At 47.3% G+C, this 27876-nt stretch overlaps 2 protein-coding genes across 3 annotated transcripts in view; one reads left to right on the top strand and one right to left on the bottom strand.

Moving 5' to 3' along the window:
- The window catches only part of LOC144792009 (uncharacterized), a 35811-nt gene extending 32951 nt beyond the window's left edge, over positions 1 to 2860 (bottom strand). Inside the window, exon 1 of the mRNA XM_078666872.1 lies at positions 2768 to 2860. Coding sequence (XP_078522998.1) covers positions 2768 to 2860 — 93 coding nt within the window. The remainder of the gene's footprint in view (positions 1 to 2767) is intronic.
- The window catches only part of UGGT1 (UDP-glucose glycoprotein glucosyltransferase 1), an 822704-nt gene that overhangs the window by 296600 nt on the left and 498228 nt on the right, over positions 1 to 27876 (top strand). For both annotated transcript variants that reach the window (XM_078666074.1, XM_078666073.1), the window contains exons 15-16: positions 3353 to 3438; positions 8191 to 8326. In XM_078666074.1, coding sequence (XP_078522200.1) covers positions 3353 to 3438; positions 8191 to 8326 — 222 coding nt within the window. The remainder of the gene's footprint in view (positions 1 to 3352; positions 3439 to 8190; positions 8327 to 27876) is intronic.

Here is a 27876-nt window from a genome sequence, read left to right as displayed (position 1 = left end):
AACCCCAACTCTAAGGCGGGGGAAACGAGGTGAAGCACACTTTTCAGTCTCTTGCATCTTGAGGATGGGGGACCCCTGCAATCAGGGCTAGGTGTATTCCCTCTTCCACGGGAGGGTGGCATAATTGAGGGGTTAGTCACCCCAGTTGAGGTGCCCATTGGCCCTAACTGCTACTCACCTAAAACGCCTCCTAAAGTTAGCATTTAGGTGGCTCGCTCAGACCTGGACCACTGATCTTTGACGACCTAAGAAAGAAGACATCCTACATCAGAAGCCAGAAGACAACTGCCTTGGCCCCAGCCCTACCGGCCTGTCTCCAGCTTCGACGAAGCCTGCGACCTGTCTTGCAGCACAACCTCAATATAGACTCCAATCTCCTAAGGACAGCGGACTTGTCCAGAAGAAACAGACTTCAAAGACTCCGGATCCCGGGGTATCCACTTCTCCATCCCACTCTTCACCCAATGCCTACGGCCCATGTCTGAGTGGCTGACCCTGTGCAGTGAAGTCTCCCCGGCGGTCCCGACCTTGTGCCCAGCGTTGGCTGACTTCTCCTGCACTCCACGACAACGCCTGCAGTGTGAATCCAGAGGCTCCCCCAACCCACTCCAGTAACCAGATTGATTCCGATGTCAACAGGCACCCCTGCACCTGAATCCCCTATGACTCCCTACATCCCAACTTACCCCAAAGTCATTGGTATTCCTGCTGCACCCTCCGGTTCCTAGCCTGCAGCCTCTTTGCCGTCAGGAAAATCGTCATTGAAAAGCATTGGGCGTCTGGCTTTTAATTTGCACCCTGCACCCAGCCTCCCCGTGCTGCTGCTTGTGTCTGTTTGGCGCTGCTTTGTGCCCTCAAGCCCCTTGCTTGCGCTAACCCCCAGAAACCTGTCCCGTTGCAACCGATTTACTTACCTGCAAGCAGTGTGGCTGCAGGCACCCCCTGTCTCTATTGGAAAGCATTGGGTCGAACTCTGATTTTGACCTCTACACCCGGCTGCCTCTGTGCCGCTGGTGGTGCAGTTTTGGTACCTACCTGGCCCTTGATACCTTTTGGCTCCGAAGACTGAAATTGTAATTTCAATACTCACCTGTTTAACCGTAATATGGTTTTCCCCATAGGACAATATTGGACAGTGTGAAAAAAGTTTCAAAGTGTCGATTTTTTAAAGTGAAAACATTTTTACGTTAAAAACGTGCTTGCCTTATTACGAAGATCTGGGTCTTAAAATAAAGTACAAACAAAGTATAATTTTATAAAATTGGTCTGGATGTCCTTCTTAAGTTGTGAGTATTTTATTGATCATGTGTGTGCAATAAATGTCTTACACTCCTCTGTGGTAAGCCTAAGGCTGCTTACCCACACTACGACTAGTAGAGCACTTTGGGTTTTTGCATTGAGCCCTGTATACATTGGGAGAACCTCTGGATTCTCTGCACGGCATTACCACCTAGTGATATCATATACAGAGCCAGCTTCCTACAGCCAGTATTCGAGAATATTGCCCTTTAAGGGCCTTGTGCTCGAGGGGTGCACAGTAACTAGTGGTTCCGCTGTTCAAGAAAAACAGAGTGGGCAGCTCCTCCTTTTTGTTGTGATTTGGAACCAACTCCCTCTTCAATGAAGAAATATGCAGAATGAGACTTCCTTTCGGAAATTGTTAAAAACCCATTTATTCAGTTTATAACGTGCCACACTGGACCTGTAGTTGCATCAGTACCCGACACTGCTGTTTAGCCGCTTGCTTTAAAAATCCAGTCATTCATTCATTTATTCAGAAAGAAACCAATGTCGATGCACCAGGTGGCACTTCTGTTCGGCTAATTCGTCACTTCTGGAGCAGCACAAAGTCAAACAGAACCACATGGTGCCTGCTATCAACTTGCAGGGGTAATACTGTTTCAGTCTTCAGGATAATGTCTGGCACCTGGGTATTTTCTAAAGGTGAGGAATCTGCGGTTAGATAGAATATCAGAAAAGAAAGTGTGAATGTGCACCAGGGTTATTCAGAAAGTGATGAGTCTACCTCCAACCTGTACCCTGTTGGTTTCCCTAACAAATATCCAGTCATTTTAAGAGCCAAAAGTAAAAATGAAGAGGCTTTCTTTAACATACTAATGGACTCTCTTTAAAGGATAAAGGGGTCCAGTTTTATAGGTGGTTCCAATGTTCTTCATTTCCATTGAGTAAGTTTGTTTGGAAAAAGGTATTGCCATGCTGAATATTTAGTAATGAATGTTATACATCAGATGTAAGGATTTTATCTGTGGAAAGCGTTTAGCACCCCACCCGTGGAAGTTTGGAAGTACATGCCTGTAGCAATCAAGTAAAAAAAAAAAGTGTGTCCTTAGAATGCAACATTATGTCTCTTTCCCATTTTTAATGATGCAATAAAATCAGATCAATTACAGTAATGTATGTTCGACTGAAAATACTACTCTAGAAAAGCTTTCAAATTGACAGGGCACTGGTGTGCCTATATATTGGCAGACACAAAGTATTGCCTAAGCTGTCTACACGGCCAGTTAGGCATATTGTTTATTTATTTTTTGTCTTGGTGATCAAGGATAACATTTTTATTTTTTTATGTTCATTAACATTTCTTTTTTTTCTTGAAGTAAAGTTTATTCTTGTAGACATGGAGTAGTGAATTATATCACAAGCAATTCAAGCTCTTACTCAGAATTTACAAAAGCAAACTTGTCTTTGCAAACACAAAAGATCACATTGTGTAAACTCGAGCTGTAAAGCAGTGGTATGTGAGTACCTTTCTAACAGCTGTCTCTTCCTGGCTCTGAATTCTTAGTAGAGGGAAGCATGACTTTGACTTTAGGTGCCTTACAGGTGCTTGTAAAGCCATTGTTGTGAAGTAAATGGAGACGAATGAAAGTCTAACAAAAGACTTGTCTGAATAACACTGGAAACCTTCCAGCATGAGGCACTGTTTTGACACTGTTGATGCTCTATTTGATATAAAGTAACATTGTGACATGAGTTCCTTCTTAAACAAATAGACCAAAAAAACTTTTGAAACCTAAGTGAGAGAGGCAGTAATGTGATTAATAATGATTTTGAATTGAACATGCCTTTATGTTGATATAAGTGTTCACTTTGAAGATTTACTACTTGGATTCTAAATATTCCACAAGTGATCATTATGGTGTGTAGAAGATATCTCATTCCAACATGTGATTTGTCTTGCTATGCCAGTCTGAAAAAGAGTAGCCATATTGACTTAAGGAGTAACACATTGACCATTTAAAGTTTGACTGTGAGTAATCAGAATCCTCTGCAAGTGACATTATGAGGATACAAGTGTCATTTTTAAATGGTACCTGTTGGTTTGTTATAGGTTCTCCTCATTGACCCAGTCCATGAGAGCACAGCTGATTTGATAAATGTGGCAGAAATGTTCTTAAGTAACCACATGCCTCTGCGGTAAGTATCTGTCTATTTGTTTTTCCTTTTTCCATTTGCTTATTGTAAATTTGCTATTTGATTATTCTCATGTCCGTTCACTTTTTTTGTGCTCACTAATATACTTGTTTATTCTTATCAGGCACTTGCATGTTTTTATTCATTCATTTAATTTAACTTATCTGATAGAGCCTTCTAGCTGCATATTCCTCACCTTGGAATATCCCCCAGGCTTCAGACTGAATTCGGAACATCTTGAGCAGTACCTCTGCATGCGTTAGGTGGGGTCAAACGGCTCTGTCTTTGTTCACAGCGGATGTGGCATTTGTAGTGCCCATATAGGTACCACCCCAGCGTGCTGATACAAGTTCCTTTCTTTCCACCTCCACAGCGTGGATCTGGAAGAGGTACCCGGGTCATATCTTAGCCCCTTTTTCAAAATGTTCTATACTTTTTTTAGCATTTCTGTTCCCAGTGTGCTATGGGTGTCCCCTAAAAAGCCACTAGTGTTTATACCCTGTGGTTCCTGTGACAGGCAAATGTCTTTGACGGCACCACATCTTGTTTAGCTGTGGTGCCTGGAATCGAACACAACTCCAGGAACAGTCTCAACTGCTACACCATGAATGTGAAGGTGATTTGGAAGTTGATAACTAAGCTCCCGGTGGGCTGACATCAAAGTCTCTGTACCGCTCTTGTTTGCGTGTAAGTTCCCAGTCCCGCACTGAGTCACTCCTGTCAGTCGTCATCTGTTACGTCTCACCAACATAAGAAGTCTGAGAAGTCAATGCTCTCTTCACCTCAACTGGTCCAAGTCATCGGACGAGGTGTAGGAACGACACTACAAGTCAAGGCCCCACATTCAATGTGCGGAGTCTGAACCTGGGCACGTTTGGACCCCATGGGTCTGGGAGGTGCACTGCCTGGACTTCTGCTCAAAGGTTTGCCCTCAATGCCTGCTGGACCCTCTGGATCAATTCCCGGATCAGAGCTATTTGCAAATCCATGACGTTTGCTGAGGTTCGGTCCTGTGGTGTGGTTTCCTGCGCCGCCAAACCCATAGTCATTCCCAACTCTGACACTGGGCCGGACCAGCGTAGTTTGACGTGGACACAGACTGGATCCCAACCTCTGTCCGAGTTGGAAACAGTGCCTCCATTATTTGGCAGGACCTGTGGTGACTTTTGCGGAGGAAGATATGAGGATTCTTACAGATACCCTGACCCCCATAAAGACCCTTTGGCCCAACTTGATGATGACTGGTAGGAGTTGGCAGACTCCAGTGACCTGGATACTTCACTAGACACTGGTCTGGTCTCTCCTCCTAGTGTGGCTACAGAGGAGGAAGAATTTGCTGCTATGCTGGTAGAGAGGACAACCGAGGTCCTCAACCTCCAGTTGTCTCACGTGGAATGAAAAACTAATGTCCTGACAGAGGTTCTTCATCACAGAGAACCCTTACTACCCTTTAATCAAGCACTCTCCAATGTCCTATTCGGGCATTGGCCAGGCCCTGCATAAGCACTCTTGTGCACAGGACGATTGCACGTCGCCACTGCCCCTCTCCCTGGGACACAGCTGTCTTCACCCCGTCACCCTATTCCAGAGAGCCTGGTGGTGCAGACCTCCACATCCAGAGGGAATCTCTGCCCATTCCCTACCACTCTACTGGACAGTTAATCCAAGAGGCTGCATACCTTTTGGAGGATTATTTTCCCTTCCATCAGCCTTGCACTGCAGTTGGTAAACACTGTGTGCCTCTTGTGCCAATATAGCCACATTGTGTGGGACTCGTTTGCACAAGTGCTGTCTCTGGTCTCTGAGAAGGGCCAAGCCATCCTGAATCAGGCTATTGCCCATGGCACAGACATAGAAAGGTTCGCCATCAGATACGGGCTGGACACAGCAGACTTGCTGGGCAGCAGGACCATTGCTTAATCGGTGACACTTCGCCGCTGTGCCTGGCTGATGTTATCTGAATTTTTTAGAGAAATGCAGGCACTCCGTATAGACAAGCCCGTCAATAGAACTCGCCTTTTTGGCAAGCCACAAAGCTGACTCAGTGCTTCAAGGAGAGTTGGGTCAGGTGGTATTGTCATGGAAGAAAGACCTCAGCCTGATTTTACAAAACAATTGATGTAACTCCTCATTGAGTCGAAAGTTGTGTTCCTTCAGTGTCAGTACGAATCCAAGCCCCTTTTCCAAAACTACGATTTCGTCTGAGAAAAGTGTTCTCTCCGATATGTTTGCAATCAGGTTTTTTTGTTTGTCTGGCTCCTCTCTGTCCTTTGTGTCTCCATGTCCTGCCATTGGACCTGTATGTTTCCTCTTCGTCTTCCTCTGCCCCTACCTCTGTTCCAAAAAGGAGGAGGAGGGTGTTGGAAGTAAAGTGGTTGGAAACCCTGTTGGGGTCCGGGGTAAGCCGGGTACCACAATCGTCCTTGTGGAGGATAAAGTTGGTTAGGATACCCATACATTGCAGGTACGGGGGGTGGGAAAAGTCCCTGTCTGTTCATGTTCTTTCCCCAACTGTTACTCGAGTTGCTGTTGGTGGGAAGGTTCGAGTGGTCAGGTGCTATAGGGCCGTCCTCTGATGATGCATCGATGTCCGAGGGTTAGAAATCTTCTTTAGTGTAGGGGTATATCTTCTCCTTGTCGAACCTTTTGATGTCTTTTTGAAGCATTTGGATCTTCTGTTGCATGAGGTAACACACGACCTAGGGAGCCTATATATTAAACTTAAGTCACCTCGGTATTCCTTAGCTAGTTTTATCATTCACTCCCACACTTGTTTTCTCAGAACCCTTTATCTCACACCCTCACTCATCATATGGCCGTACCAAAAAAAAAGATCCTCATCAAAGCGACCCTTCGGGGGACTCATACGGCATTGCAGCATCGGCCTGACGAGGAGCAACCGCCCGATGATGAAGTATGACATTCTTCGGGTGTGTGAGGGCATCAAGAGACAAGACTTGTGCTTTCCTTTAGCCCGCACAGTGTAAACATAGGACCCCACTTCTTTCATTTCTTTTCCTTTTCATGGGTGACTTTTGCACCCAACCCTGGAACAGTTACCCCCATTTGAATTGAGCTACATGGAATAACCTGCATACATTCACAAAACATTATTGTGTTGGTGTATTAGCTGATCAACCAGCTAGAGAGGGTCAAGCTGTCTTAAGAACACATCTTCATCAAACACTAGCTAACCCCTGCTTTTGGAGAGCACTGCTTTATATTTGATGCTAAGCATTTGTATCTATGGTCAGCACATGCTAAGAATAGAATATATTGCTTACCTAGTAAGTATCTATTCGTTGCGTGTAGTGCCGTAGATTCATATGCACCAATCCTCCTCCCCAGTAGCTATTGGTTGAAGTATTTTGTTACTAATATTCTCAATATCCTATTATTTACTCGCATACTCATCTCGTCTGTCACTTATTGCTCCTAACCTACAGCTCACCCAATGAGCTACAAAACCATCTTAACAAAGGAGCCAATGAACATGGGCATAGTAGGCGTCACTAGAGAAAAAACAAATTACAAAAGCCCAAGTCCAACGGTAGATGGAAGGAGTATGTTAAGCATGTGAATATACGGCACTACACGCTGCATATAGACACTTACAGGGTAAGTAATATATTGCTTTATTTTTTCCAACACAAACTATATTAACCCCATGAAAGTCTATGTACTGTCTATAAAGGTTTCAGAAACGCATTCCCCCAGGGCCAACATATTATCACGCGTCATTAGTTTGATAAAGCGTTATAAATGTTTGTTACAACTATCGTCTCGAGTTCCTCAAGCAGGATTTTGGCAAACCATTTGCCCTCAAAATCCAATAGGGCAATAATCCTACAATTGCCTGCCAAGTCTTTATGGTTCCTTTTTTATGAAGGGAGTGGAGAATGGACTAGCACCAGAAACTTCCACAAAATCCATTAAAATCATTTTGTAAAGTGGGCATACCCACTTAGACCACTAACCTGTTCACACGTGTTCACTGACAAGTGTATTGAATTTAGGCCTGACACACTGAAGGGTCGACCTACTTTATTAAATTAAGCAGGCTAGAAAAGGAAATTCTAGTCCCATGTCCAGTACTGGATTCTACCCAAAGTCTGCTTCAAGGGATAAGCATTCTACTCCAAATGGCTATTGCTATTTGTGGACCCTCCTCCACTAGATCTATCTAATCTATTAATAAATAACCAACTGCTCCATAAAGTCTCCCTTCTTGCATTTATTGCAAATAACGATAAATAGCCTTTCTGTGTGTGCCCTTTAAGGCTCAATTGTATCCTTTTTATATTGATTCTTGTGCTAAGTCAAACGTGTTAACTACTGGTTTGTGCAAGGATCTTAATGTATTCAAGGACTAATTTATAACTTTGTGAAGTAGAAGACCAGTTATGTGGGATCTTAAAATACCTTTTCTTTTTTGGTTTTGCGAAAGGCAATGAATTATAATAAAGAAGCCTTTAAAGAGTGCCAAGAGTTGTCAGCTTTTTTTATCAACCTCACGTTGAAGAAGCCAGTCAGTGTTTTGGCTGTTAGAACCACACCTTGGCTTGTGATCCCAATTCGGATAGAAACCCATGTTTGCACCCAAATCTGCATTACTATAGCAATCTGAATCCGTCCATTAGATTTGCAGGTATTTTCATTTGCTTGTTTGCTGGTCAGTTTTGTTTTATGTTACTTTGCATGCTAATGAATTTCTGTAGAACTTGATTTAACATTTGTCTTTCTTCTTTTTGGTAGGATTGGCCTAGTTTTTGTGGTGGATGATTCTGAAGATGTAGATGGGCTGGAAAATGCTGGTGTTGCCCTTCTTAGAGCGTTTAACTATGTTGCAGAAGAAATGGATAACTACCATGCTTTTCAGACTGTGATATCGGTAGGAGCTTGTTTCTTGATGCAGGCAGTGACAATATGGAGGTTTTTCTTTCAGGGGTCAGAGGTCTAGGTGAGCCGGAGAATGGTGCTGTCTGAACTATGGTTCGGCCTTCTATTACCGAAAGACTTTGGAACTGTTAACTCTTCAATTAATTCCCTTCACTGACCACACTAATTAGTTTCAAAGTCAAGCAGAAGGCTGGATCGGAGGGAACGTAGTGGTAGGTGCTGTGTGACATGTGAATCCAGGGATTGCCCAGCAATTTATAAGGGATAAGGTACCCCCTGCCATACATCATAAGGATATTGCAAGTCACCGAGGAGTTCTGTAGCCAAATAGAGGATGAGGCTGAAGGCCGGGTTACTTTATAAGGTTGTGGAACTCCAAGGTTACTTGCAATATCCTTATGTACAGCAGGTAGTATTTTATCTCGTATAATACATGGTCGCACCATTGCCTTTCCCACAAACCAATTAAAACCTTGGTGTGAAGCTATTTAATTTGAAAGAGAGCATGTTACCAAACATGAAAAATAAAAATAGAACCTCTAGTGCACAATTAAACTGCTCAAAAAAGATATTTTAAACAGTTCAATACAAGTCAGTTTTTATATTTAAAAAAAAAAAAGCTGCAGTCACTCAGAATGTGTAGAAACATGCAGAAAAATTCTAACTTTCCTATAATTGTCTAAGGAGTGCAAAAATAAACATGTTCTTTCTGCATGTCACTTTAGGCTAGAAAGATAGGCATTTGCTCCGTGACCTGACCTACCTTTCACCTTGGCTGCTGGCTCTGGTAACTTATAGTTTAGTGCTGACATCTTTTCTTTATAATTGGTAACTGGGTGCGTCACAAGCAGCCGATTATGAAGAAATTAGAGATGAAAGTGTTTATACAGACACCGAAGAATCCCATGTATTATAATAGGATTACAAACCACTCCTGCAACAGACAAAGATAGCTTTTAATCCATGTCTAAAAAGAAACCGAGCAATGTGTTTGAGAAGTATTGTCGCTTTTGATTATATAACACTCTAAAGTCTACTTTGAGTACTTTACTTTTCTTCGACTGTCATTGTTTGAATTTAGGTGACTTAGCCTGTCTGTTGGATTCCTGTTTGTGGTGGCTGCTATTGTTTTAGTGACCGCTGAGCTCTCTAGCAAATCTTTTTTCCCCCTTCGTTACAACCTTAACTTATAATTCTATGGTTTGCTAGGCAGAATTATGTGTCCCTCAGCACTTGCTACCAAAGTGTTTTAAGAATTCATTGTGCGAATTAACTGAAAACACAGCCCTGTAACACCTCTGGCATGCTGTTATAATAACGAGGATAACAGGCATATTTCAAAAATAAAACCTATTTTATTTAAATATTTAACAAAAGTTAAACATTTATGTGGATGCTCATCAAAATCACAGCAACATTAAGTAAAATATATATTTTTTGGTCCCAGGCGGGGTCCCACTTGGACACCCACACCTGGCCCTAGGGCGCCAAGCCTGCAATCCTTTAAGTCTTTTTTTTTGTTTCACCTTTTTTCAGTATTTGAGCTTTGAACGGTCAAAAACTACTGCATGAGTTTACATCAGTTCACAAAAGCCACGCTTTCTGAACCAAGATCTATTTTTCTGCCAAATATGGTATAATTCAGTTCATCAGTTTTTGCAGCATCGCTTTTCAGTTTTCTTATGGAAATTTTTTGGGGAAAATCTATTTTAGGACCCACCCCCTCATTTTTCTTGTCCCCTGCTTGACGGATCACACCAAAACTTACCAGGATATTGCTGAGTTGGAAGGTGGATGAGGCTTATTTTTTATTTTATTATTTGAGGAGCATTTCTTGACTATTCATCAAAAGGCACCAAAGTAATTTGGAAAACCAAAAATGCCTTTCCTATGGAAACGCAAACCTAGCTATGACTACCCAGTGGCGACTGCCACTGGGTAATAAAACAAGTTATATCTTGTGAGCTAAAACACTGTACATAGTTTCCATTTGCTGCAAGGTTGATCTTCCTTAACGGTCAAAAGCGAAATGCATGCCATTAACATGCAGTGGAGACAGAGGATTATTAGTCCAGGAGTACCACATGCTATAGCCAGACTAGTGCATCTCAATTTGACCAAATCTAGACTTACTTCCATCCATACCTAATGCATTTTTCGATCAATGACATCTATCACACATTCTTGACTTCCCGCTCAGAGGTTAATCCTGCAAGAGTGTGCAATGCTAGGGAGTAAAATAACAAGCAGAGAAGTACAGCAAATAAAGGACTTGTGAACAGACAGGACTCACAAAACCAAATGATGATTAGGCTTGTAATAACTGGGATTAAGAATCTTTTAGCAGCGTGTCATCATATGCTCTGTCCCCAGTATTATAATAATCCATATAGCAATAAATGAAAGGACACAAATTGGTCAAAGAGAAGAATGATTGAGAGAATCCTTTACAGTTCTGATGGTCACTAGTTCCTTATTTACTTAAAACTGTGCACCTGGATAGTGGCCACTCAAGCAATCTGTTTCAGTACTATTATGTGCACTTAAAACTCTGGTTTCTTCTTGGACATCTTAAAATGCAGGCAACATAAAAAAAATGCTTGTTCTAGTTCTTTCCAGAATAATTTATATAGGTAGTATTTGCTGCCAGCAGTCCCTTTCAAGTGTTCTGGATTCATAGAGCAACCTTCTTTGGCATAAAATCCTACACTAATATAAAAATTAAAACATTTTGAATGTATTTTAATTCTCGAGTGTTCGAAAAGTTGGATGTTCCATTTCATTTCATTTCATTGCAATTTCAGCCACTGCAGTGAGATTCTTTCAGTGAACTAACTGCCTTGCTGGCTTCTCCAAGAGTTTAAATAGAGCTCAGAGATCTGCTCTTAGTTACTCTTTGTGAATGTTAAATTCCCTCTGGCACATGAGCTAGAACGTCTTTGCAGCAAGGGTTTTTCACAGTTATCTCTCTTCTTTCTTTAAATCCGATTACCTTTCTCCAGGGGAGGGGTGGGCTGCAGATGGAAATTGTTATTTCGTACATACCCCTGTGACTTACAAAATGAAAAATGAGCAGCAGTTTCTCATGTACATTTTCAATCTTGAAGCAGAGCCGGTTTTGTTTGAAGGAAGCGCAAAATGTTCTTTCTCTGGGGAAAAGATTGCTTTTGAGTGTTGCAGAATTGCCCAAACTCACTGGAATTCACCCTGAACTCCCTCCTAGGAAATTATTTATAGCCAAGCACCAAGCAAAGCATTATGGCTCCTGCTTTAAAGTCACAACTTTAATAGAAGATTGTTGCTGAGAGACTGATTGGAGGGTCGACTTGTACTAAGTCGAGCATAGTCTTCAAAGTGAAAGCTCCTATTGAATACCCAAGCATAGTCTTCAAAGTGAAAGCTCCTATTGAATACCCAGTCTTGGTGAGGAACATTGGTGCTAGTTTAAAAGGCCTACATTGGATCACAAATTGCTGACATTGAAAGGATTGACAGGGCAGTTACTAGCACACAAGGAGTTCCTAAGTTTTACTCTTATTCCCTCAGTTATCTTTGATACTTGCACTTCCAGCTTCCTTGATGTCGATGTGCAGCATTTAACATTGGGCCTGTGCTGTACTTGATAACTAATTTATTAGAGCACAGTGTTCGCTGTTTCAGGGCTCAGTGCTGAGCCGGCTGTGCTGACGTCCGTTCTTTCTTTTTCCGCGCCAGCCAGCACAGATCCGGAGAGAGCGGTACCTCCAGTCACTTTTTATGTTTAAATCTTTTTATTGAAGGACAGAGCAGCAAAGGAAACAGGTCACATTTAACATACAAACCATTGCTAATAGGAGGCGACAAAGGAATAACAAGGCCCAAGAAGGCCCTGTCCAGTCACTTTTTGACTGAATTTGTGCGACGTGTTGTTTCACACACTCCCCTCGCTGAGGAGCATCCCTGTGTGGTTTGACCTCCGCTGAAGCCTTTGCTCAAGTACAAGAAACAGCACGGAGAATGCCATGCCTTTTCTGCAGACCTGCATTCTTTGAATCCTTGACAGTTGGTGCTGCCATGTGTTTCCAAAACCCCTCAACCCCGTCTAAGAACCGAGATGTACTCCAAAGCTGAAACCTAAACCATCTTCGAACTCCTTTTAAAGCAGCATCCTCCCTGTCGAAGACAAAGGCAACCAGCGTGGCATACAGCAAACATGGATTTATATTCATCCAGTTTCCTGCCACACACTTGTACAGCCTCCTACAAAAGGCCAACCACCTGCCAAAAAACACTGCCTCACCTCTGAGGAGGCTATTTCAGATAAGCTTAGGGCTTAACGCCTAATTAGGTAACGACCCAGGGAACCTACACCACCACTTGCACCATTACCTGAACTCTCACCATCACTGGCTGAGTCTCTTCACACAGACTGTGACCAGGACCCCTCTGCAGAGCAGTTCGACTTATATGGGGACCCAATGCCCATGGATGATGTAGATAATCCTAGTCATGTTGATATTGTGGACCCTTCAGACAACCAATCTTTGGAACCTTAAACAATTAAGCCATGACTACCCGATGACACAACTGCGTATTAGACAATCGTACAACGAGCGGCAGACCACTGCAAAGTTAAACTCCATGTAGTGGAAGAAGAGGATGACTTCCTTATTGAGATCCTGTTTAATACTGAGCAGTCCATGCAGTTCTCCCCGATGCTCAAGAGTATGTTCAAGTGTTCCACTCATACTTAAATGATTCATTTAAAGCACAGTTCGTCATATGTAGGATGGAGAGAAAATAAATGCAAAGGCACACCTCCTCTTCAATCACGGACATGTTGCACCTGATTCCCTTGCTGTCCACACAGCATGAAAAAGAGCATTCATGCTTGGCTCGCGGAACACCAGTCTGCTTGATGAGGCTAGCAATTAAATGAATGCTACAGACAAGTGTAGCTGCCTGGTTTGTAACACTGTAGCAAGTTGCAACTCTGTCAATTTTCTCTCTTAGTATGGCAGATATCAGTGGAGAAAATGGAGGACCTTCCCAAACCTTACATGAAGCATGGGAAATAAATTGTCTAGGAGTGCAAGGTATTTTCAAACACAGATGTGCCAAATTCACCCTTGACGCAGCTGATACTGCCAACATCCTTCTTTGTGCTCACACCTTTATCAAAGTTTCTGTCCAGAGATGCAACAGCACCTCACTGGCTTGCCCTTCTATAGTGGGTACCTTTTTACAACACAAGTTTACTCTGTTTCAGAAAAAAAGGCAGACACCTAGTAAGTAACCTTCAATTGTCAGGGTTTCACCGCCAACAGAAATGGACAGCAGCAAATACAGCAGGCCCCCACAATGTGTCTTACCAGCTGCCGCAACCTTTTTTAAGAAGGTCAATAAACCAAACCACACATCAGTCTGCTTCCGGGGCAACAAACTGGGTAAGGTCAGAGGTGCCCAAAACAAGGCCACCACTGCATCCCAGCAGACCTTCCATACATTACCCGACCTCTCAATACCTGTATGGGGCGGCGGGAGGGCTCATCGGGTTATACTTTTCCCAGTGAAAGGATAGTTCGAGGCATGTGGGCTGCTAAATTCATATCTTAGCATTAGATCGCCGCCTAGTGTTGGGTCCGGATGATCGCACATTGTTGTCCTGGAAGAGTCTTCGAAGTATCCTGAGATAGGTGGCTCCTCCCCTGGACTACAGTGCGCATGGGCATCGGCTCCATCCCCAGATTGTTTTTTTCCGCCATTGGGTTCGGATGCGGTCTCGACTTCTCTCTGTCGGAACCGAGTAAAACTAACTTTTTAAGGCCAAAAGGCCTTGTATTTATAGCGTTGGTATTGTTTGCGCACGGTCTCGAGTTCTTCCGACTCTTGAAGTCGGATTCAGCGGAGTTTTTTCACTCTTCGGACATCGAGGCCTTCTCATCGCGACACAACCACGACTTTCCAGCATGGAGCGGAGTCCGTTTAAGTACTGTCCGCTCTGTGGGTCCAAGTACCCACATATAGACCTGCACCCGGTCTGTAACAAATGCCTTTCACCGGACCATGATGACGGCAAGTGTAAGGCTTGCGCTCAATTCAGGTCGAAAAAGACTCTCAAGCTTCGGCGCGCGGTGCGCCTGGAGGCCAGACAAGCGGCCCCGGATCCAGAAAACATCTTCGGCGACCAAGAAGAAGATGAACAGGGTCATCATCTCCAAATATCCCCACCCGAAACGGAGGTCGAGGCGGATCCGGAAGACGACGACGGAGTCGTGGATCAAGGCCTTGAATACGTCGACGAGGTAGGGGACGTCGAAGAGATTTATGGGGCCGCGGCAGATAGCTCAGGGGACGAGCGATGCCCCGAAGGTTTCGATGATCACGATCGGGTCACGGGATCGCCAGTTGGCCTTACCCAAGACCCCGTACCGCAAGCCACGGCCCCGCCTTCAGGCCCGGCCACGGACATACTTGCTGGGCATGCCGGATCGAAACCGAAACCGAAACCAACGGTGTCGACTACGCCTAAAATGGCCGACCCGAAAACGAAACTGAAACTTAAGGACTCGAGCGTCCCTAAAATGGCGGGCGGCCGGCCAACAGAAAGCTACTGCACCCGCCGCATCGGCTCCGTCGACCTCCGGTCCACAGAAGTCGAAGAAGTCGGTCGATTCCACAGGGTCAAAATCGGCGCCAGAGGAGGGATCCTCTAAGAAGGGTGGTCGGCACGGATCAACCGCTGCGACACCGTCTAAGCACGCCAAGGCCAGCGGCACGGCTCCGGTTCCGACTGGGACTCCGTCCGTCGGTCGCGTATTGGAGTCGGAGGCGACACAAGCACACGGATCGACGGCTGGCACATCTGCGCATCGATCCAAGGACTCTGGGTCGGCGGCAACTGCATCGGCGTCCAAGACTCCGAAAGGCCACCATGACGTCGGATCCGAGGGGAAGGTCAAGACATGCTCGTCGGCGCCAAAAGCCACTGTAAGTGAAGTGTCCCCCATCGCCGCTTCGCTGCAGAGAATCAGGGACAAGGCCGCTGCTACGTCGGCTCCGTTACCGTCGCCTCAGACGCCGAAGGACACTCCGGCAAAGCCTAAGAGTAAGCTTCTCTTCCTTCTGCCGCCGAAAGAGGCTCCGAAGGCCTTTTCGACGAAATCGACGCCAAAGAAGTTGGATTCTTCTACGGCGGGGGTACCTTCAGGTCGAGAACTCGAATCAGAGGACGATTCTGAGCATTTCATCGACGCCAACACTGGCAAATTAACCCTATACAAAAGGAGGATTACTTCTGAGCCTCTGGACTCCTATGTCATCCCACTAAAGAAGAAAAGGGTTCCTCAGGACGCTTCTGACCTCATAGAACCTATCCAGCCTCCTCCAAGAAGAAGCCCTACTCCCTAACCAGAACACTCTGAGGGTGAGGGATATGACGAGGAGGACCAATACACCTTCCCCATCAATGAACCAGATGCACATCCAGATGCATATGATGACATTGGTGACCAAGGCACCCAAAGTGTGGGGCAAGACCCACAACATTTCAGTGCACGTGCATCCCCAACAGAAGATTCTGCAGGTTTTCATGCACTCATTGAGAGGGCAGCTGCTAATCATGATGTGGACATGCATGCTGACCCAGTAGAAGAGGACTTTCTCTTTGACACTTTTTCAGTCTCTGAAAGAACTGTGAAAACGCTGCCTATGCTCAAGGGAGTCCTCAAGCATGCAGCTGACATCTTTAAAGAACCTACCAGAGCGAGAGTGGTCAATCCACGTATCGAGAAAAAGTATAGACCAGCACCTGCAGACCCTGCATACATTCGGGGACAGTTGCCACTAGACTCTCTTGTGGTCGCAAATGCCAGGAAACGGGCCAACTCCCAGACAACGGGCGAAGCTCCTCCCCCAGACAAGGAGTCCAAAGTGCTAGAGGCAGGGGGCAAAAGAGTGGCGGCACAAGCTGCAAACTTTTGGCGTATTGCAAATACACAAGCACTCTTAGCACGTTACGATAGGGCGCATTACGACACCCTAGAGCAGATTGTACAACACCTGCCTCCAAAGTTTCAAGAAGGCACCAAACTGCTTCTTGAGGAAGGGAAACTGATCTCCAACGCAGCCATCAAGTGTGCACTTGACGCCGCAGACACGGCAGCTAGGGCGATCAACACTAGCGTCATGCTGAGACGACAAGCTTGGCTCCGCATATCAGGGTTTAAACCTGATATTCAGACAACCATACTTAATCAGCCAGTCAATCCTGATAGACTGTTTGGTCCAGATGTTGACACCACCCTCGAAAAGATAAAGAAGGACACGGAAACTGCTAAATCTATGGGGGCCCTACAATCACAACAGTTTCGTGGCAATAATTTTCGTCGCTCAGGTGCACGTGGAGTCACCAGAGGACAAATGGGTCAACAATCGCAATTCTCAAGAGGTGGAGCACAATCCTCGTTCACAAAACAGAACAAGGGAGGTTACAGAAATAACAGCAACAGAGGTCGCGGCAGAGCAAACAACAACTCCCGCTCCTCTACCCCAAGCAAACAGTGACTCTCTGTCACTGCCCCCCGACCACTTAACACCTGTCGGGGGGAGACTGCAGCAGTTCCTGCCCGTCTGGAGAAACATCACCACAGACAGGTGGGTGCTACAACTTGTCCAGTACGGTTATTGTCTAGAGTTAAAGTCCACGCCACCCAACATTCCACCAAGGCAACGGCCTATGTCCGCAGAGCATTTGCACTTATTGCAGCAGGAAGTAGTGGCGATGCTGCAAAAAGGCGCAATCGAGCTCGTGCTGGTGGAGGAGGAGGGCACAGGGGTATATTCCCTGTACTTCCTTATTCCAAAGAAGGACGGATCTCTCAGACCCATTCTAGATCTTCGTCCCCTCAACCTGTACATACTATCAGAACATTTCCACATGCTTACACTGCAACAGATTCTTCCCTTGTTAAACCAAGGGGACTTCTTAGCAACCTTAGATCTCAAGGATGCTTATTTCCACATTCCACTCCACCCGTCCCACAGGAAATACCTCAGGTTCACTATTCAAGGCAAGCATTACCAGTTCAAGGTCCTACCCTTCGGAGTCACCACAGCCCCAAGGGTGTTTACCAAGTGTCTGGCGACAGTAGCAGCGCACCTCAGGAGGCAGAACATCCATGTCTACCCCTACCTGGACGACTGGCTCGTTCAAGCCAAGTCGGAACAACAGTGCGCCGCGGACATGTCGACCACCATTCACCTCCTTCACAATCTAGGTTTCTCGTTGAACTACCCAAAGTCGCATCTTCAGCCGGCACATGTCCGGCAGTTTCTAGGTGCGACGATCAATACCCTGACGGCCATGGCTCAACCAAACCATACGACTCTCTGCATTGGTGGACTCCACACAACCTTTGCAAGGGCCGACTGTTCCAGGAGCCAGTGCCACAGATTATCCTGACAACGGACGCATCTCTCCAGGGATGGGGAGCTCATCTGCTCACTTACACAGTGCAGGGACTATGGACGACGCAGCAACAGAAGATGCACATCAATTATCTGGAACTGATGGCAATCTTCATGGCGATCAAGTCCTTCATTGTACATCTGTGCAACAAGGTAGTGTTAGTCCGGACGGACAACATGACCGCGATGTACTACATTCAAAAGCAGGGGGGCACCCACTCGCCACAGCTGTCTCATCTGGCTCAGAGCATGTGGAAGTGGGCCATTCAGAGGAACATTTTCCTCATGGCGGAACACCTCCCGGGAAAGGACAATCAGATGGCGGATCTGCTCAGCAGGTACAGCCATCAAATGCACGAGTGGGAGATACACCCATCTGTCCTCCGCCCGTACTTCCAGCAGTGGGGTCATCCGGAGATAGACCTGTTTGCCACAAGAGAAAACGCAAAATGCCAACACTTTGCCGCCAGGTTCCCTCACCCACAGTCGCAGGGGAATGCGATATGGATGAACTGGTCAGGCAGATTTGCGTACGCTTTTCCGCCAGCCCCTCTGATACCGCTGGTGGCAAGAAAGCTAAGGCAGCACGCGATGACTCTCATCCTTGTTGCTCCAACGTGGGCGCGCCAAGCATGGTACACCACGTTCCTCGAACTCTCGGTGGTGCCGCATCAAAGACTGCGCCTCACGCCCAGACTTTTGACGCAGAACCATGGAGAAATTCAGCATCCAGATCCACAACAGCTCAACCTGGCGATCTGGCTCCTGAAGTCCTAGAGTTTGGATACCTTAACCTACCTCCGGAATGCATGGACATCATCAAGGAGGCAAGGAAGCCAACTACCAGAGCATGCTATGCTGCGAAATGGAAGCGTTTTGTCATTTACTGTACAGCCAATGACATCAACCCGCTAGATGCATCTATCCCTGACATCATTTGCTATCTGTTGCATCTTTACAAGTGCAATCTAGCGTACACTTCCATTCGGATACATCTATCCGCCATAGCGGCTTATCTTCAGAACAGGCAGCATCTCTCTGTCTTCAGAGTGCCTGCCATTAAAGCTTTCCTTGAAGGTCTGAAACGAGTCATTCCCCCAAGAACACCACCAGCTCCGGTGTGGAACCTCAATGTGGTCCTCACCAGACTGATGGGACCACCTTTTGAGCCACTGCACTCGTGTGAACTCCAGTTCCTAACGTGGAAAGTAGCTTTCCTAATAGCTATTACGTCACTGAGGCGTGTTAGTGAGCTACAAGCGCTCACAATCCAAGAGCCTTTCATTCAGATTCATCCAAATAGGGTAGTGCTACGCACTAACCCCAAATTCCTTCCGAAGGTGGTGTCACAGTTTCATCTCAACCAAACTATTGACTTGCCGGCATTCTTCCAAAACCCACAAACGGTAGCGGAAAGAATGCTCCATACCTTAGATGTACGGAGGGCGTTGATGTACTACATAGACAGGACACAACCCTTTAGAAAGACAAAACAACTTTTTGTTGCCTTCGCACCACAACACAAAGGCAACCCCATTTCCAAAGCAGGAATAGCCAGGTGGATTGTTAAGTGCATCCAAATATGTTATCAAAAGGCCAAGCGCACTCTAACGATACCCCCAAGGGCGCACTCCACACGCAAATTGGGGGCATCCATGGCTTTCCTAGGGAACATTCCTTTAGAGGACATTTGCAGAGCAGCCACGTGGGTTACACCACATACCTTTACCAAACACTACTGTGTTGATGTGCATTCCAAGCAGCAAGCTGCTGTAGGACAGGCTGTTCTCAAGACACTCTTTCAGGTTTCTGCAGCTGGCACGGGCAACCGCCGCTGATGGAGGGACTGCTATGTATTCTATGCTAAGATATGAATTTAGCAGCCCACATGCCTCGAACTGAATATGCTACTTACCAGTATGCATCTGTTCTTGGCATGTAGGGCTGCTAACATTCATATCGCCCACCCTCCTCCCCGGTGCCTGTTGCAGCTGCAGATATACTATTGTATTCAGTCATTAGCATGGACATCCTTTACACTTTTCACTCCATCTTCTGCCACAATGGCGAAAAACAATCTGGGGATGGAGCCGATGCCCATGCGCACTGTAGTCCAGAGGAGGAGCCACCTATCTCAGGATACTTCGAAGACTCTTCCAGGACAACAATGTGCGATCATCCGGACCCAACACTAGGCGGCGATCTAATGCTAAGATATGAATGTTAGCAGCCCTACATGCCAAGAACAGATGCATACTGGTAAGTAGCATATTCATTACCTCAGGCCATTAGGTGCTTTCAATCATCTACCTAGGCCAAAGCCTGGAATTTCACACCACACCAACCTATATATAACCCAGTCAGGCATAACATCAGTCAAGACCACCTACCCCCGCTACTGGAAGATGGGCAGGCCGTACAAAAGTAGCCATCAAACCTGTCCTTCCACACCAGGGTGAACAAGGAATCTGTTCCATGTACTTTCTATTCCCCAAAAAAGATGGGAGACTTTGCAGGAGATAAGTCTCAAAAACTTAATTCCCCAGCTCTGTGCCAGGAACTGCATGGCAGCACTTGGATCTAAAGGACGATTGCTTACACATTCTCATCCACTCAGCTCACTGTCAGTTTTATGTTTTCAAGGTAAGTAGATCTCGTTATCAATTCAGAGTCCTACCTTTTGGAGTCATACATGCCCCTTGAGTTTTTACCAAATGCCTAGCAGGTGCAGCAGCACATGTTCGATGCAACCAAATTAGTCTTTCAGCACCTGAAAGACTGGCTGGTAAAAAGCAACGGTCTAAAGCAGTGCCTCACTCACACTCAACAAGACACCTCAGTCCTACACACATTGATGTTCTTAGTCCATATGAAACCATCTCACCTTTGTCACCAACAAACACAGCAGTGCTTGGTAGCCATACTCAATGGAGACCGGAAAAGCTTATCCGTTCACTAAAATTGATGCCATTTCAAAGATTTCTTCCCCTTTACCAGACCTCACATCCTCTGACATTGAATATTAGAAATAAACTATAGTTATTGATGGTGTCTTGCATTCATGTGTCCAAAATACCTGATTGCAAATGGCACCCCCTGCAAGAGAGCCTTGCGAGACACTGGTCATGATCCTCTTCGTAAGTGAGAAGGTCTAGTGTTGGTGGAGACCAAGGTCCAGCATTAACTGCAATGGTGGAACAATAAGAACTTGTTACTGGGTAGGTTATTCCTTGATCCCCAGCTGCAAGTGACCATAAACACAGATGCCAACCTCATAAGGTATGATGGTCCCATGGGTCAGCTGCAAATCCAGGGCCATGATCTTCGCAGCATAAAGGTACTTAAACTGATGGCAGTTGAGCTAGCACGGCAAGTGTTTTACAAATTATTTTGCAGAAAGCATTGCTCATTCGCACAGGCATAACCACAAAATACTACAGCCAAAAACAAAGACATGCATTCTTCTCCTTTGTTCAAGCTTGCATTGGGCCATTTCTCATGGCGGAATGCCTTTTGGAGAGTGGACAGTGACTTTGTGAGCCTGCTCATCAGGATACATTAGATGAGGCACAAATGATAAATCAGCACCCAGGAGATCCAACAATGCTGCTTGTAAAAATCAAGAATGTAAAATGCCAACGCTTTGCCACATAATAACCACACCCACAATCCATGGTCAATGCTGTGCAGATTAATTGATCAGGATGTAGCAGTATGCTTTTCTTCCACTATCGTTTATCCCTTATATATTGAGGAAAACGTGGCGAGCTCAATTAAGACTTATCCAGATAGGACCCACCTTAAGAAGGCTGCTGTGGGTCATGGTGCTTCTGGAAATATCCAGAAACTCCTATGACGTCCCCACAAAGCACCAAAAACAGCTGCAATATCCCAGCCTCCGGGCACTGAATCAAGTGAGTTGGCATCTCAAGCCCTAAAATTTAGCTAGCTACAGCTCCCAGAGGAGATCATGCAAATCCTTATGGTTTAAATCTTTTATTGAGATTTCACAAAGAACAAACCAATAAGGCTTCGTTTCGTCAGGCAACGGTAGCATGTCAAGTTCCAATGTATGATCAATGAGCATATGCAGTGCCAGCCTAAGCTGTTTGATGACATAAGACTCATGCAAATCCTTAAAGACGCTAGAAAGATTCCTGCATGGGCATGCAAAGCAGCTAAATGTAAAAGAATCATGCATTATTGTAACCATCTTCACAAACAACCCTTAGAAGCCACAGTACAAGACATCATCTGTTACTTGTTGCACCTACAAATTCCAGGACTAGCCTTCTCGTCAATAAGGGTGCATGAGTCTAGCCGTGAACACTGGGTTGTTAAAATAGTCAAGGGAGGCTTCACAAGTGCTGTCCCACCTCTCTCACCACCAGTCCCATAATGGGACCCTAATATTATTGTAATTCAACATATGCAACAACCCACTCAGTCATCTGTTAGGCTGTGACATGGTGTACTATCCACATATGCACTAAATGGGAATGTACCACATTTTCTGCGACCAACAAGAAGCTTAGGTTGGACAAACTGTACTAGTCCCTAGCTGCTCACAAGTCATCACCTTAGGGAGATGTGCATAGTCTGCAAAGCAGTACCCAACATATGAATTTAGCGCAGCACATGGTGCAAATGGAAAAGTTTACTTACCTGTAACAATTGGTTTGCAGTTTTTAGGTCTGTATATTCACATGTGCCGTCCCACCTCCCCACATGCAAGCGGATGGCCCTACATTTACCAGTCACTATTTTTTAAATGGATACTTCTATGTTCGAGGCATGTGGGCTGCTGAATTCATATCTATAGCATAGATCGCTGCCTAGTGTTGGGTCCGGATGATTGCACATTGTTGTCCTGGAAGAGTCTTCGAAGTATCACGAGATAGGTGGCTCCTCCCTTGGACTACAGTGCGCATGGGCATCGACTCCATCCCCAGATTGTTTTTTTCCGCCATTGGGTTCGGATGTACTTTCGTTCTCTCCAGTTCGGAATCGACAATTTTCTCGAGGCCAAAAGGCCTTTTTCTCTTATCGTCGGTATTGTTTGCGTTCGGTGCCCGGTTCTGTTCGGACTCGCCTCCCGAGTTTGACATCCAGGGAGTCGCGTGACTCTTTGGTGCTCGAGGCCCAGTCGGCGCAGCAAGACCCTCGACAACGCGACATGGAACGGAGCCCGTTCAAAAAGTGTCCTGTGTGTGGATCGAAGTACCCACACATCGACGTCCACCCGGTGTGCAACAAGTGCCTGTCGCCGGACCACGATGAAGCCAACTGTATGGCTTGTTCACGATTTTGTTCGAAGAAAACGATTCGGCTTCGGCGCGCGGCGCGCATGGAGGCCCGGCAGTCGGCCCCGGCGGAGATCTTCGACAGCGAGGAAGCAGACAAACACGACGTTCAGCTGCAGATTTCACCTCCAGCGGAAGAAGTCGACTAAGACTATCAAGTGGATGTCGAAGGCCTACCCGTACAAGAAGTCGTCGACGAGGTAGGAGACGACGATGAGGCCTATGGGGCCATGGAAGATAGCTCAGAGGAAGAGCTATGCCCCGTTCGAACACTTACGAAGGCTCAGGTCGAGGGATCGCCTTTCGGCCTTACCCAAGACCTTCTACCAAAATCCACGGCCCCGCCTCCCGACCCGGCTACGGACACTTCGACGGAGCCGCCATTACCGAAAACAAAACCGAAAGTGAAACCTTCGGTGTCCACAAAACCTAAAGTGGTTCAAGCGCCTTCGAAACCGAAACCTTCTGCTCCACCGTCGACACCCTCGTCTTCCGAGGTGTCGGGACAGCCCAGGCCGAAGAAGCCTGTCGACCCGGCGAAGTCGGTGAAATCCGTCCAGCCAAAGCAGACCAAAGGCGTTGAGCAGAAGCCCAAGAAGGCCGTCCAGCCTCAGTCGAGCAAGGGCGTCGAGCCGAAGTCCGGGTCGGGCGTCGAGCCGGAGCCAAGCAAGGGCGCGGAGCCGAGGGCCGCAAAGGGCGTCGAGCTGAAGACCAGCAAGGACATCGAGTCAAAGGTTGGTGCCCCTAAAGTGGTTGCCCAGGACGCCAACACGGTCAAGCCTCGGACCGAACAGCCCAAGTCATCGACGCTCGAGTCTTCCCACGTTGCTGGACCGAGGTCGTCTGTCATATCGGCGAAGCCGTCCGCTTCCTTCACAAAGCAGGTCTCGGACTCCCTCAAGCGTATCAGGGACAAGGTTTCGGCAGAAGAACCCAAAACGCCTTCCGCACCGAAGCAGTCGGTCCCCACCTCCAAGTCATCGACGCCACTCCTCTTCACGTTGCCGCCGAAGGTGGCTCCGAAGGCCTTCGCACCACGGGCGGCGCCCGAAGCGAAATTGCAGAGTGCTGTGGGGTCGACGCCTACTCTCCCGGCTGGAGGCTTGACGCATCGACCACCATTAATGGAGGAACAGTCGGAACGTTTCATCGATGCCGACACTGGGAAGCTTACGCTTTACAAGCGGAAAATCACGGCGACGACGCCTTTGGAGTCGTATACCATTCCTTTGAAGCGCAAGAGGCCTGCTTCTGATTCACCGGTCTTAGTAGAACCACTGACTCCTCGGACTCAAAGAGTTGCCACGCCCTCGCCAACTTATTCCGATGCCGAGGATGCTGGGGATCAAGATGAGGAATACAGCTTCCCAGCCCACACAGATCCTGATGCACAACAGGACGCATGGGTGGACACAGGTGACCAGGGGGATCAGCAACCCGCCCTTGACCCTTAGATATGGTGGTAGGTGGACTGTGGCAGCGTCCCTACCGCTTTTAAAACTAAAGCGCATCTGCGTGTAGCTCGCCTGCTTAGCGGCGCGTGAGCATTTTTATGCTATTTTAAACTCTGCACATTATTTTATTATTTCTCCTCACCTTGCTGGGAAGCACAGCGTGTTGGCAGCGTGTTGTGTGTGCCCCTTGTCTTAGCTCGGCTGAGCTCGGTTAGACGGATCACGGAGGACTGGACTCTCCCCTCCCTCCCGCCTCGGTCTGACGCCGGTGATAGCGCCGTTTGAGCAGAGGGCGTGGAGGGTCCGAGCCAGGCACTTCCGGTAGGGAACAGCAGCGCTCTAGTTGTTGAAACTGTGGGGGGGATATAAGGCACTGGATTCAGGAGCCCTGTGTGGTAGGTGGACTGTGGCAGCGTCCCTACCGCTTTTAAAACTAAAGCGCATCTGCGTGTAGCTCGCCTGCTTAGCGGCACGTGAGCATTTTTATGCTATTTTAAACTCTGCACATTATTTTATTATTTCTCCTCACCTTGCTGGGAAGCACAGCGTGTTGGCAGCGTGTTGTGTGTGCCCCTTGTCTTAGCTCGGCTGAGCTCGGTTAGACGGATCACGGAGGACTGGACTCGCCCCTCCCTCCCGCCTCGGTCTGACGCCGGTGATTAGCGCCGTTTGAGCAGAGGGCGTGGAGGGTCCGAGCCAGGCACTTCCGGTAGGGAACAGCAGCGCTCTAGTTGTTGAAACTGTGGGGGGGATATAAGGCACTGGATTCAGGAGCCCTGTGTGGTAGGTGGACTGTGGCAGCGTCCCTACCGCTTTTAAAACTAAAGCGCATCTGCGTGTAGCTCGCCTGCTTAGCGGCGCGTGAGCATTTTTATGCTATTTTAAACTCTGCACATTATTTTATTATTTCTCCTCACCTTGCTGGGAAGCACAGCGTGTTGGCAGCGTGTTGTGTGTGCCCCTTGTCTTAGCTCGGCTGAACTCGGTTAGACGGATCACGGAGGACTGGACTCGCCCCTCCCTCCCGCCTCGGTCTGACGCCGGTGATTAGCGCCGTTTGAGCAGAGGGCGTGGAGGGTCCGAGCCAGGCACTTCCGGTAGGGAACAGCAGCGCTCTAGTTGTTGAAACTGTGGGGGGGATATAAGGCGGATGTGTTGTCGACAGCGCAGCGGGCGCGACGAAGGCGCGCCGGAGTTGCGCCAGAGTTAAGCCCGTCTGCGCCCGTCCGCGGCTGTCCGCGGCCCAAGGCCGTAACCCCTGCCTCTCCATCCTGTCTAGTCTCCTGGAGTCGAGATGATTTACTTCTCCTCCGTAGAGAGCTATACGGGCTATGCCCCCACAGCATTGATGCAGGGACCAATGCGGGCTGTAGCCACTGTGAGTACACCTTTAACACAGGTAAGTCGCTAACCGCAGGCCAACATACTTTGGTATGTGGTCTACTAAATGTTCGCTCCCTACGGAAACACTCCCTGGATATTCATGATCTCCTCACGGGGAAACAATGGGATCTGTTTTTCCTCACGGAAACCTGGCTTGACCAGGATTCCATGCCGGAGATAATTGAGGCCATCCCTGAAGGCTACTGCCTTCATAGGCTAGATAGACCACGTGGGAGAGGGGGCGGCATAGCCATTGCCGTGCGGCAAGATTATCAATGTCAGCTGGACCGCACTGTGATTGACGACAGTGAGGCTGGCGCCTTTTCCATCTCTATTAATGGCTGTCTCACCTTGAAAGGCTTGTTAATCTACCGTCCTCCAGGCTCTCCTGCAGCCTTCGTTGAAAAGTTAATGGAAGTGTCACAGAAGCCGCTCTACGCTCGGACAAATATCTGGTCCTAGGGGATCTCAATTTACATCTAGATACCCCGTCGGACAGAGTGGCGAGCGAGCTATGCCACACGATGGCTAGCTTACAATTTGAGCAGAAGGTACTTCAGCCCACCCATAAGTTGGGTCACCTTTTGGATCCAGTTTTTGCTAATTGGAGTCAAGTGGACGCTCAAGCCCCGATTCCCATCGTATGGTCTGATCATTTCCTCGTCCCTTTCACCATCGAAATACAGGGACCTCGCCCCAATGACCCTCCCGCTGATAAACATCCGAGGCGCAGATGGTCAGCTTTCTCCCAGGCCAAATTCAACCTGGCACTTACCGAGAAAGGTCATCCTGGGGGTGACGGGGCTGATGAAATCAATTCCAACCTGGACCAGCGGATCCTGGAAGCCCTGAATCAGGTGGCACCTCTGGGTGTGGCGAAATCAGGCGGCCGAATACAACGGTCGGCGCCCTGGTACAATGAGGATTTGCGAACGGCCAAAGCTGCATGTAAACGTGCTGAAAGGCAATGGAGGACTGCTTACTCCATGCAGGCCAAAACTGTTTACACTAATTGCAGACGTGCCTATCACATGTTGATTAGGAAGGCCAAATCAACGTACTATTGCAACAAAATTGAGGAAGCCAAGCAGTCCACCAAGGAGCTTTTTTCTATTTACAAATCCATTGCAATAGGTAAATCCGCCGTAGTACCGAAGAAACTTTGCACTATGGAGGGCTGTAATCGTATTGCGGAGTACTTTGCAACCAAGGTCTCCAACATATACAACTCCTTCCCCCAGAGGACCGACAGTGGCCTTGCCCCCTTGGAACTCCCAAGAAGGGAAGGGGAACATTGGCTAACCATGTTCGTTACTCCTCCCACTGCGGAGCTTCTCCGCATTTGTGGATCCATCAAATCCGGTTCCCCTAGAGATCCGACCACCCCCAGCCGGCTCAAGGACAGCTTGCCAGTGCTAGAGCCCTATGTGCGTCAGCTGCTGGACATTTCCTTTGAGTCTCAGGTGGTCCCGAAGGCTTGGAAACAGGCGGTGGTGCTTCCCCTGCAAAAAAAGGCCAGCGTTAGTTTTGAAAAGTTGGACAACCTCCGTCCTATTTCCCTGCTTCCCTACATGGCGAAGGTGGCGGAAAAAATAGCCAACATACAGCTCATGCAGTTCGTGGACACGGCTTCAATACTCCACGACTCGCAATTTGGCTTCCGTCCCCGCCACTCGACGGAGTCTGCTCTCCTCGTGGCGGTAGAAGCACTCAGACAGGGAGTAGACGAGGGCCAGACGATGGCACTGATCCTTCTAGACTTAAGCGCAGCATTCGACACTGTAGCACATTCCACCTTGCTACAGTGTCTGAATAGAGGTGGGGTGACAGGAGCTGCGCTTGGTTGGATTAAGTCCTTCCTCTCTGAGAGGTACTTTCAGGTCAGACTGGGTGAGTGCTATTCCAGGGAGATTGAGCTGGGCCAGGGCGTACCTCAGGGTTCGTCCCTGAGCCCA

Source organism: Lissotriton helveticus, chromosome 11, assembly GCF_964261635.1.
Source record: "Lissotriton helveticus chromosome 11, aLisHel1.1, whole genome shotgun sequence".
NCBI lineage: Eukaryota > Metazoa > Chordata > Amphibia > Caudata > Salamandridae > Lissotriton > Lissotriton helveticus.
This window is presented reverse-complemented; position numbering and strand designations above follow the sequence as displayed.